The sequence below is a fragment of the Dromiciops gliroides genome, chromosome 4 (genome assembly GCF_019393635.1).
Source record: "Dromiciops gliroides isolate mDroGli1 chromosome 4, mDroGli1.pri, whole genome shotgun sequence".
In the NCBI taxonomy this organism is placed as follows: domain Eukaryota; kingdom Metazoa; phylum Chordata; class Mammalia; order Microbiotheria; family Microbiotheriidae; genus Dromiciops; species Dromiciops gliroides.
In genome coordinates, this window is record NC_057864.1 from 263,511,106 (window position 1) to 263,523,605 (window position 12,500).

Consider the following 12,500-nt stretch of genomic DNA (forward strand, 5'->3'; position numbering starts at 1 on the left):
ACCCAACAAGACAGTAAAGCAATACATTTTATTAAGGGGAGAGATACAACAGAAGGATGGAAGGGCATAGGGTAGTCCACTGGGGTCCTGGATAGAGTTTGGTGTCCCAGTGGGGCACCAGAGGGAATGGGGCATTCTCTCCTCAAACCAGTAAAGACTGGGGCATTTTATAAGATTTTTATTTGGATCTACCAGGACCAGGCATTAGGGGAAAGGAGTAAGGAGCCTGCTCCTGAAGACTGATGCTGATTCATGCTAGTAGGGAAAAGCAATACTCCTTGTGTAGAAATAGAAGAGGCATCATGGTGTAGGGAAGAGAATGCTGGATTGGAGTCAGAGGGCCTCAGTTCAACTTAAAGCCCTCTTTCAATGCCCCACACTTCCATTTTCTTCTACGAGTATGATCTCGAACAAGTCACTCAGTTTCTTCATTTGAAAAATTATTGGGGGGGGCGGGGTTCAACTAGGTGGAGCAGTGGATAAAGCACTGGCCCTGGATTCAGGAGGACCTGAATTCAAATCTGGCCTCAGACACTTGACACTTACTAGCTGTGTGACCATGGGCAAGTCATTTAACCCTCATTGCCCCACAAAAAAAGAAAGAAAAGAAAAGAAAAATTATGGGGTGGGATTAGATGGATGCCAAGGTCTCTTTCAGCTCTGGATCTTAAGAGTTGGAAAATGAAAGACTAGACTCTGTACCACTTTACTAACTTGCTTAGTAATATTGGCCAAATCAATTGATTCTTCTCAATCTCAGTTTCTTCCTCTAAAAAAAATAAGAGTTAGACTAGATGATCTCTAAGTATTCAACACATGTGCAAAGAGTAAATATGCCACTATTTCAGGGTGAGGGGGTGGTATTTAGCTGTGGTACATGATATATAATGAGAAAGGAGCATGGTTACTAATTGGCATGAGATGGAAGACTGGCCACAACTCTGTGGAGAGAAGGGAATGGTGGAACTATAGCTATTTGGGTAGTCTTTACTTTCATTTTTTTCATCTATTCATTTCAACAAACATTTATTAAATATCTACCATATACATGGCACTGTATGACAAAGGCAAAAATGAAACAACCCCTACCCTCAAAGAACTTACATTCAGCTTGGGGCTAAAACACATAAACAGATAAGTAAATAGAAATCATATGTAAAATAAATGCTAAGTAAGTTTGGGATGGGGATGTGGGAGAATGGCACCAACTAGGAGGATCAGGAAATGTAGCACTGGAGCCATTGTTTGAAAATGTGCTTATTTCAACAAGGGGAAGTAAGGAAAAGGGACAATTTTGAGTACAGGAGACAGCTGGACAAGGGTATGGAGGTGGCAGCACAAAACTTAGCTGTTCTACTTATTATCAGTGTAACCTTGGGCACTTGCCCAACTTTACCCCTCATGATGGGGCTGGACTCAGTGATCTAGTTTCCTTTCAACTCTACGTCTATGATCCTGTGATCCTCAGTTCTTAGCTCCATTTCTTCCAGGAATGAATTATCAACATCAACATCAATAGGAGATCCTACAGGCTTAGCCTCATAGCCTTTTAGCTGGACATCTAGGGAGTCAAAAACCATAATCCCTCAATAGGGCTGAAGGCTAGATAAGTATGTGATATCTAGCTCCATCAGTGAATATGTCTGTGTCAAGTGCCAATGTATGAAAAGGCACTATGGAAGTGTGTGTGTGTGTGTGTGTGTGTGTGTGTGTGTATGGGGATGCTATCCTATATCTGTAGATACTACCTTTGTGCTATGGTATTAGTTGAGACTTGATTTTCATAATGAACTATTATCTCAAGGAAATATCACCATTCTGACATAGATACATCATGTCTCTAGCATAGGTGTTTTTAACCTGAGTTTTATGCACTTAAAAAAGTTTTTTTTTTGATAGCTGTATTTCAGTATAATTGATTTCCTTTGTGATTCTATATATTTTATTTTATGCATTTAAGGACATTATTCCAAGAGGGGACCTATAAACAATACCAGATTGCCTAGGGTTACCATCACACAAACCAAACGATTAAGAACTCCTGCTCTCTAGAGTACCAGTTGGATCCATGCTCTATCGAGGTTCCCATTTGTTCTACCAAAAAAATGTGCACTTTCAGGAAAAGGCTATCTGTTCACATGAGCCCTTAAGTATACACTGTCTCAAATACGAATTATTATTTATCCAAACCGTAGAAAGTTCTTCAAAAAAATGCGATATTTAGCCACTAATTAGCATTCTACCCATGGGCTAATTGACCAGAGCAATGAGAATTGGAGAAATTAAATGCTTTCTGTGCTGCTACATTGTCCACCTACAGCTTCTTTCCAGCAATTTTCTGTAATTACAGCTCTGCACTCTGACCTTGAGGGATAATTTTTAGCAGATATGTATTCCCCACATGTATTTGTCTTGTACAATCGTATCAAACTCAAATAGAAATGGGTACCACTAAGTCATACATTCCTGCAGGGCACATATTGACTTAGAAAAGAACAAATTATCATTATCTATGTTTTATTATATTTTTATCTTGTTAAACATGTGCCGATTATACTTTAATCTGGGGAAACTCTTGGCCTGTGGGCTCCATCTTTGACAATTCTGGTCTAGTGGATATGTCAAAAACTCAATGAATAGTAACCTAGATAAATTGGAAATAACATGAGAAGAGCAAAATCTGAACTGCTCGGTGAGCACTAAGGCAGATATTGAAACAGAAGATGTAAGAAGGTAAATAAGAAAGGACCAACATGCGGGAGATATTGTATTCCTGATGTGGTTTTACATTGAAGTCAGCAAACTCAAAAAGAAAAAAATAAACAGTCTAGGATGTCAATAGAAAGTCAGGGAGGTTAGCACATTCATGGTGAGTCTGGGCAGAGTGGGGGGAGGCTCGAGAGGGGTGGTGTTTAGCTCAATTGCCTTCTAAGAGGAAGTAAGTACAGGCTCATCTGTTTGTCTGTTTGTCCCTGGTTTTTCTTCATGGATGACTTATACAAATCCCAGGGATATGAGATTAACTTTCAAGTCAGAATCTCCATTTTTAAGACTCTTTCATTGCAAAACAAGGGAGCACTAAGTGATATGAGCCCTGTTCCATCTAGTCATCAAAATAGTATCTCCTTTTTTGGGGGGGCTGTGATTCTCAATCAGCCATCATGCCAGAGAAGAAAAATATCCCACCTGATGGAATATAAAAAGGGCATTGGCAGAGCATCTGTGGTCTCTTTGTCTTGGTCCCAACCTCACAATCTGACATGACTAACAACGATCCTATAAAAGTCACCTAATGCCAAGGGTAATTTCTCTCCTGACATTTAGCTGTAAATGTTAAGTTGTGCAGAATGATTCTTATTTGATTTTGTGTTCCCCAGGATCATTCAGATGATAAAAACTGAGTGAGCATAATGTCATTTGTGGACTCTCCTACATCAGAAAGTGTATATATGCCTGAAAGAGAAGACAAGCAAATTATTTAACCACATGAGCATCCAATAGGCTGAAAGGCACAGGAGAAGCCAATAGTACTTTTCATGACTGTAGAGGTGAACTCTGAGTAAATATTAAGGATAGATATGAATAAAACATGTTACCAGTAAGAACCAGCTCAAAGACAGAATGATAGACACTGATGTATCTGACAGTTCTCTTTTAAGTATAATGGCTCATTGTCTATATCTACGTCTATGTTTACATCTATCACCTGTATATCTATATCTATCTATAGATATTACAGATATTATCTGACCTTATCAGGACATGAAATCAAGTAGATTAGATAAGATAGGATTTTATATTTTTCATAAGTCTGGTTTTCCCAATAATACAAACTTTAAGAGGCTTTGGCTGGAGTATGGTTGTATTTTTGTCCTATAGAGCAAAATTCACAGACTTTGTGTCCATAATTAACTGACATTTACATAGCACTTTGATTTGGAAAACATTTATTATGTATTTCTGTGCATTATCCTCATGAAAACGTGTTGAGGTAGGTATTATTCATATCACTCTCACTTGTTAGATAAAGAAACCAAGAAATAGGGAAAGCAAATAACCTGACCAAAGTTAGATAGGCAATGAAGTAGCAAGCTACAATGGAAAGACTGTTATTTCTGAAATCAGAGGACCTGGGTTCAAATACTATCTCTAATAATGCTTCCTGCTTTTTGTGACCCTGGACAAGGTACTTGCCCTCCCTGTGCCTCATTTTCCTCTTCTGTTAAAAGAAAAGGGTTTCCGGGGCAGCTAGGTGGCGCAGTGGATAGAGCACCGGCCCTGGATTCAGGAGTACCTGAGTTCAAGGCCAGCCTCAGTCACTTAACACTTACTGGCTGTGTGACCCTGGGCAAGTCACTTAACCCCAATTGCCTCACTAAAAAAAAAAAAAAAAGAAAAAAAAGAAAAGGGTTTCCAAAGAAAAATAAATTAATGCTAGCAATATATTCTATAATTTAGGCTCAAATCTCCCGAAAACTTTATTAAATTTAACACTGATCTAAATATCCAAGCCATTTCTGACTTGGAGAGAAAGATGTTCAAACTGGTATAGTCTATCATGTCTTCTAACACAACTCTTTCCCGCAGAAGATTTCGGGTAGCATTTATAGGAATCTTTAACAAGGAATAAAATCACAATATGTTAAAATATAGTTTGCTGTTCACATTCCAGAATGCTCACCACTCAATTTCGTCCTGGATCACTTCCCCTAAAGAATTCCTTCCTGAGATCAGTATCTTAACTTTGAATTTCAAGAGAATCATTGATACTCAGGTAGGTCATGGAGCTAATCAATCACCTTAGGTGAGTCTTATAGCTTGGTCATTATAATGTAAAGACAGAAAATGCTATGAAATGAAAATGATCAATCTAGAAGAATCATGAGAATGCACCTATTCTCTTATTTTGCAAAGACAGGGAACCAAGGATGTGGAACATTGCATATAATGTCAACATATTTGATGTGTTGGCTAATTTTGTAAAACTTGCACCCCCAATATTTATTTTTTCTTTGTTGTAGAGATAATTCTCTGAAAGTATAGGGAATAATATATTGAAAAATATAGAAGTACTCTAAAAATAAAATGTATCAAAATTATTTTTAAAAGTAAAAGCATTGGGGCAGCTAGGTGGCACAGTGGCTTGAGCACCAGCCCTGGAGTCAGGAGGACCTGAGTTCAAATCCGGCCTCAGACACTTAACACTTACTAGCTGTGTGACCCTAGGCAAGTCACTTAACCCCAATTGCCTCACCAAAAAAAAAAAAAAAGTAAAAGCATTGCGGGCAGCTAGGTGGCATGGTGGATAAAGCACTGGCCAATGGATTCAGGAGGACCTGAGTTCAAATTTGGCTTCAGACACTTGACACTTACTTAGCTGTGTGATCCTGGGCAAGTCACTTAACCCTCATTGCCCAGCAACAAAGAAACAAAACAAAACAGTAGGTTTAAAAGTAAAAGTATCAGGGGCAGCTAGATGGCCCAGTGGTTAAAGCACTGGCCCTGGATTCAGGAGTACTTGAGTTCAAATCCGACCTCAGACACTTGACACGTACTAGCTGTGTGTCCTTGGGCAAGTCACTTAACTCTCATTGCCCCACAAAAAAAAAAGAAAGAAAGAAAAAGGAATAAAAAAGAAAATAGAAAAAAAAGTACAGGTATCAACTTTATCCTCATTGCTTAGGAAATCTAACTCATATAAAATAGTTGCCACAATGTAGAAGCTCCCAAAAATCTCCTTTTTAGCATGTTATTTCTATATTTTATTGCCTATTTTTATTATATGTATGTATAAGCTTACATATGTGTATAATTGCACATGTATATGTATATACATACATATGAGCCATCTAGATGGTGCACTGGATAGAATGCTTGGCCTGGAGTCAGGAAGATTCATTTTCCTGAGTTCAAATCTGACTTCAGACATTAGCTGTGGGACCTTGGGCAAGTCACTTCACTCTGTTTGCCTCAGTTTCCTCGTTTGTAAAATGAGCTAAAGAAAGAAAATGGCAAACTATCTTTGCCAAAACAAAGAATGAAAGCCAAATGGGGTCATGAAGAATTGGACATGACTGAAAAATGACTGAGCAACTACATACATATATGTGTATATACATGTGTATATATATATATATATATAAGTGTATATATACATATACAATCACATGCATATATGCATATGATATATACATATACACATGCATTATATATATTTATATGTATATATACAATCTCTCCATCCATCTAGCTGCATCATATTTACAGAAGGTGGTAATGCAGCTTCAGCTGTAATACTCTCAACTTTATAAGGATTAGACAGCTGATATTCCGTACTTAGTGGTTTTTATGTTGTCTCCCCCATTAGACTGAGCTCCTTGGGAGAAGAGACAGTCTTTTGCCTTTCTTAGAATCACCAGCATTTAACCAAGTGCTTAGAAATAATAGATAGTTAATATACATTTTTTGACTGACAAAAAAATAGATCTGATGTTTTAGTGGACTTGAGGCTCAATAGGAGTCGATAGTATATTGTTATAGCTGAAGGAGCTAAACGGATCTGATGTTGCTTTGAGAGGCATAGATTTTTAGGAACAGAGAGTAGAAATCACAAAGGGGGAAATTTAGAATTAATGAGAGGGGGAAAAACCCTTCGTAAAAATTAGTCTTTCCTGACATGCAATGTACTGCCTTGAGAAGTGAGCAGTAGATATTTTTCCACCTACTTGGAATTTTTCATGCAGAAGTTGAATGGACACTTGTCAGTTTTGTTAGGAGGGGGCGGTGGAGATCTTTTTGGTGATGGATTGGACAAGATGGTCCCTGAGCTCCTTCCAGCTCTAAAATTCTATGATTCTGTAGATTGAGGGATGGTTTATTTCAAATTTTCTTTACAGAATACTATTGATGTTCATCTCCGCCCCTCCCCCCACCCCCACATGCTATCCCTTTAAAAACCCTGGGGTTATATGAGCTCACCTTTTTGGTGTAATGGGTTAAATGTCTTCAGGAAATTGGGCCCCACTTCTAGATCTGATGTACTCTGAAATAGAAAAAGAAAACACTAATAATATTTCCTTCTTTATCTTATCTTCCTTCTCTTTCTATTTTTCCTTTTCCTTCTTCCCTTCCTTTCTCCCTTTCTCCCCATTTCTCCTCTATTCCTCCTCCCCATCTTCCTTCTCCTTTGCCATCCTCTTCTCTTTCTTCTCTTTATTTTTTTTTTTTGCAGGGCAATGGGGGTTAAGTGACTTGCCCAGGGTTACACAGCTAGTAAGTGTCAAGTGTCTAAGGCCAGATTTGAACTCAGGTATTCCTGAATCCAGGGCCAGTGCTTTATCCACTGTGCCACCTAGCTGCCCCCTCTTCTCTTTATTTTTTGAAGGAAGATGAAGAGGAAAAGGAAAAGTAAGAGGAAGAAGAAGACTTGTTAATGATACTATGTTAGTGGTATTCTTCATATCTCAAATATTTGTAACAATTAGTGACTCTCCTAATACCAATCAGACTATCAAAAATATTTTATAAATCTAGAAAAATATAACAAAATTCATCTGGAAGAACAAAAGCTCAAGGAGATCAAGGGAATAAGTGAAAAAAATGGGAAAGAAGGTGGCCTACCAGTAACAGATCTCAAATTGTATTAAAAAGAGGTAATTATAAAAAAAAGGTAATTATCAAAACAATCTGGTAAGTATAAGTAATAGAGAAGTGGATCAGTGAAGTACACTAGGTACAAATTACATTATAGTAAATGACTATAGTAATCTAGTATATGATAAACCCAAAGATCCATGCTTTTGGAACAAAAACTCATTATTTGACAAAAGCTGCTGGGAAAACTGGAAAACAATATGGTAGAAACTAGATATAGACCAACATCTCACGCTGTATACTAAAATAGGGTCAAAATGGGTATATGATTTATACATAAAGGGTTATACTTAAGCGAATTAAGAAGGCATGGAATAGTTTATCTGTAAGATTTATGGACAGAAGAATCTAGGACCAAAGAAGATATAGATAGCAATACAAAATTTAAAATATAAAATTTTGATTGTATATAAACAGTTTTTGCACAGCAAAACTAATGTAACCAAGATTATATAAGGGAAGCAGAAAACTGGGGAAGAATTTTTGAAACAAGTATCTCTGATAAATGACATACTTCTCAAATACATAGAGAACTGAGTCAAATTTATAAAAATACAAGTAATTCCCCAATTGATAAATGGTCAAAGGATATGAACAGGCAGTTTTCAAACAAAGAAATCAAAGCTATAGAGTCATATGAAAATATCCTCTAGGGGCAGCTAGATGGCGCAGTGGCTAGAGCACCGGCCCTGGAGTCAGGAGTACCTGAGTTCAAATCCAGCCTCAGACACTTAATACTTAACTAGCTGTGTGACCATGGGCAAGTCACTTAACCCCAATTGCCTCACTAAAAAAAAAAAAAGAAAGAAAATATCCTCTAGATCACTCCTGGATCAGAGAAATGCAAATTAAAACAACTCTGAGGTGACACCTCATACCTATTAGAGTGGCAAATATAACAAAAAGGAAAAATATTGGATGTTGGAAAACTGGGATGCTAATCCACTGTTGGTGGAGTTATGAATGGATCTATCCATTCTGGAGAGTAATTTGGAACTATGCCCAAAGGGCTATCAAACTGTGCACAGCCTTTGATCCAGCAACACCACTGCTAGGTTTATATCCCAAAGACATCCCCCAAAAGAGAAAAAGACCTATTTGTGTAAAAATATTTATAGCAACTCTTTTTGTAGAGGCTAAAAATTGGAAATCAAAGGAATGCTCATCAATTGGGGAATAGCTAAACAAACTCTGATATATAATATTATTGTGCTTTAAGAAATGACAAGCAGGATGATTTCAGAAAGGCCTAGAAAGACTTGTATGAACTGATGTATAATGAAGTGAGCAGAGCCAGGAGAACATTGTGCACAGGGACAGCAATATTGTTAGATGAAGAATTATGAATAACTTAACTATTCTCAGCAATACAATAATCCAAGTGAATTCCAAAGGACTAATGATGAGGCATGCTATCCACCTCCAAAGAAAGAACTGATATTGATTGAACACAGATTGAAGCATGCTATTTTTCACTTTCTTTCATTGTTTCTTTTACTCAAGTTTTCTTATACGAAATGAGTAGTATGTTAATGTTTTATTTAATTGCACATGTAAAACTGTCTTAGGGAGGGGGGAGGAGTGGATGGGAAGGAGGGATAAAATTTGGAATTGAAAACTTTAAATAAAAATGTTTACTATTTTAAAAAATTAACAATTCTTTACTATGTCTCTGTTGCACATTAATCTCTTCTATTAAAGGCATTAAATATCTAAAGATATTTTCCTAAGTATGTGCTTGAGTTCTTATACTCACTAGTAAGAGGCTACTTTTTTTTAAAAAAAGTTTTTTGGGGAAAATTAATATAATTCTTTCCTATGGATTGTTTTCATATCATTACATAAACCCATTTATACATTGTCCCCTATATTACTTAGTTTTAGAAACCTTAGAAAATATCTTCCTTTATAATGCACCAAAGTATTGCTTCACTCCCTCCTGAGAATACTTGGACAGTATCAAGACAGCTTCAGACACTTTTGTACTTTTGACAGCATTTTGGTCAGTACTTTTGACATTTTTTTTTTCATTTACTAGGGATAACTTTTTAGAGCTATCATTTTGGATTCTGGAATTAGTCAACTGACCCTTTGTGGCACTTGTCATCAGCTGATAAAAGCATCCTCCTAAAAGATGACAGTCATGTAAACATAGTAAGAGAATCCATGAAAACATATGCTGTCGATTTTCCCCAAATTATCAAACACTATATACATTATTTGTTATTAGTAAGACAATCAATGGACTATTTATTAATTAGGGTCACACAGCCTCCTTCTGGCTAGATATAAAAATGAAACTCCTCCAATCCCCCTAAGATCTCCAGTAGTATCTCCACACATATCATTCAAGTCAAGATCTTTTTGATTTTAAAATCATATTTCCTTTCTACAAGACAAACCACAAATTGATTTACTAATAGTTCATTACTTTGAAAAATCTCATCCCCCCACATTAGGAATATGGTAAGCACTGGTACACCAAGATATTGTATGTGTGTGTGTGTGTTTAGATTCTTATCTGAAAGTTTCGAGAATCTTCTGTATACCTAACAAGGATTTTCCCCCTTTTAATTTTTTTTTATTTATCAAGCATTTATTTTCTCTCTCCTTTCACTGCCCCCCCCCCAACCCACTGAAAACCTGCCTCCTGATAGAGAGGTAATAGGTTCAGGTTTCAGATGAGACATAGATAGATAGATAGATAGATAGATAGATAGATAGATAGATAGATAGATAGATAGATAGATAGATAGATTCATGCATATCTATATGTGCATATATATATATATATATATTATGTATGTGTATATTTTGATATGGCCAGTATAAGGATATGTTTTACTTGACTACACATTTTTGTAACAGGGTATTTTGTTTTTCTTGTTTTCATAATGGAAAAGGGAGCACAAAGGGAGAAAAATATAAAATTTTATTAAAAAACTAATTCATGAAAAAGTTAAGGAATTTTAATTTGTTGCAATTTCACTGATACAAATATAAATAGGGTGAGGCCTTTAGAGTCATAATAGTATTATCGCAATAATAATAGGTTACCCTAACAATTTATATTAGAGCTAAAAAGAATCTTGTAGATCATCTGTTCTAACCACCTCATTTAAAAGATAAGGTAGGGGCAGCTAGGTGGTGCAGTGGATAGAGCACCGGCCCCGTAGTCAGGAGGACCTGAGTTCAAATCCAGCCTCAGACACTTGACACTTACTAGCTGTGTGACCCTGGGCAAGTCACTTAACCCCAATTGCCTTACCAAAAAAACAAAACAAAACAAAAAAAGATAAGGTAATGGGGGTTCAGATTGATTAAGGGACTTACCCAAGGTGCTAGGATTGGAAACAGAGTAGTGCAATGAGAAAGTATAACAGATTGTGATTCAGAATCTATGCTATGCCACATGTTACATGTGTGACCTTAGCTAAGTCTCTTAACTTGAAACCTGGTTATTTCACCTGTAAAATGAAAGGGTTGGGCTAAATGACCTCTAAGGTAGCTTGTAGTTCTAAATCTATGGCCCTATCATCTTTGTCTCCTTCCTACTACACAGTGCTCCTTCCTACTGTAGAATAAGGGCTTTGAGAGACAGCTAGGTGGTGCAGTGGGTAAAGCACCTGCCCTGGATTCAGTAGTACCTGAGTTCAAATCCAGCCTCAGACACTTGACCCTTACTAGCTGTGTGACCCTGGGCAAGTCACTTAACCCTCATTGCCCTGCAAAAAAAAAATTTAAAAAGCTTAAAAAGAAGAAGAAGAAGGGCTTTGAGAACAATATCTTAATGTCAGAGGCAGTTTTTTTACTGTTATTTAGCAAGTGTGGTATAAGAAGTTTTTTAAACTTTTTCTAAAAGCAACAACAAAACTATAAAGACTTATGTAGGTTTCCATGCAGTTAAGTTCATTGATTTATGTGAAACAGTGGAAATTTCTCACTTTAGCAATCAGGCTCAAGGACAGGAGAGATGGATCCTAATTAAATCCCCCAAGACCAAATTTCAACGCCAGAGTAAAACACACACACACACACACACACACACACACACACACACACACACACACAAATATGTTGTTTCTAAATATTGTTCAGCCGACACTCTTTTGGCAAAGAGAGAAATTGGAACCTCTTGCTTCTATAAAGAACTTTTCAGTCTTCGGTAAAAAGAAAAAAAAAATCTGTCCGAAATGAAGTTAAGTAGGACCAGCACCAATCAGGAGACAATGGATTATCAAGACCATTTCCTTACTTTTCTGGAGAAGGAGAATGGACTATGGAGAATGCAAAGAGGAGGAAACAAGGTGGTCGTTGATTGTCATGATTTGCACTGAATTGGATTTAGCTGAAGGAGGGCTGCACAAGGTCACCAACCTCACTCTTTCCTCCAGAGCCATCTGGGTCCAGTGGTAAGATATACATCAGGATGCCTGGAGATGGCCTCAGATGTTTAAGGCAATTGGGGTTAATTGACTTGCCTAGCGTCACATACCTAGTAAGTGTTTGAGGTGAGATTTGAATTCAGGTCCTCTCAATTTCAGGGTCAGTCTTCTATCCACTGTGCTACCTAGCTGCCCATGAAGACACAAGGTAAGAATGAAAATAATCTAAATCCATGGGGGCGACTAGGTGGCACAGTGGATTAAGCACTGGCCCTGGATTCAGGAGTATCTGAGTTCAAATTCGGCCTCAGACACTTTACACTTAATAGCTGTGTGATCCTGGGCAAGTCACTTAACCACCATTGCCCCGCAAAAAACAGAAAAAACAAAACAAGAAAATAATCTAAACCTAATATTTTTTAGTAGGTATTAAGTAGGTATCAGTTGCTAATATGAACAAAA

The 12,500-nt window shown here is 37.1% G+C and overlaps 1 protein-coding gene across 1 annotated transcript in view; it reads right to left on the reverse strand.

The window, feature by feature from the left end:
- Window positions 1-3,379: 3,379 nt before the first annotated feature.
- Window positions 3,380-12,500, reverse strand: part of ADGRF1 (adhesion G protein-coupled receptor F1) — a 58,924-nt gene continuing 49,803 nt past the window's right edge. The window contains exons 13-14 of the mRNA XM_043999532.1: window positions 6,979-7,042; window positions 3,380-3,453 (exon numbers count right to left, since the gene is read on the reverse strand). Coding sequence (XP_043855467.1) covers window positions 3,380-3,453; window positions 6,979-7,042 — 138 coding nt within the window. The remainder of the gene's footprint in view (window positions 3,454-6,978; window positions 7,043-12,500) is intronic.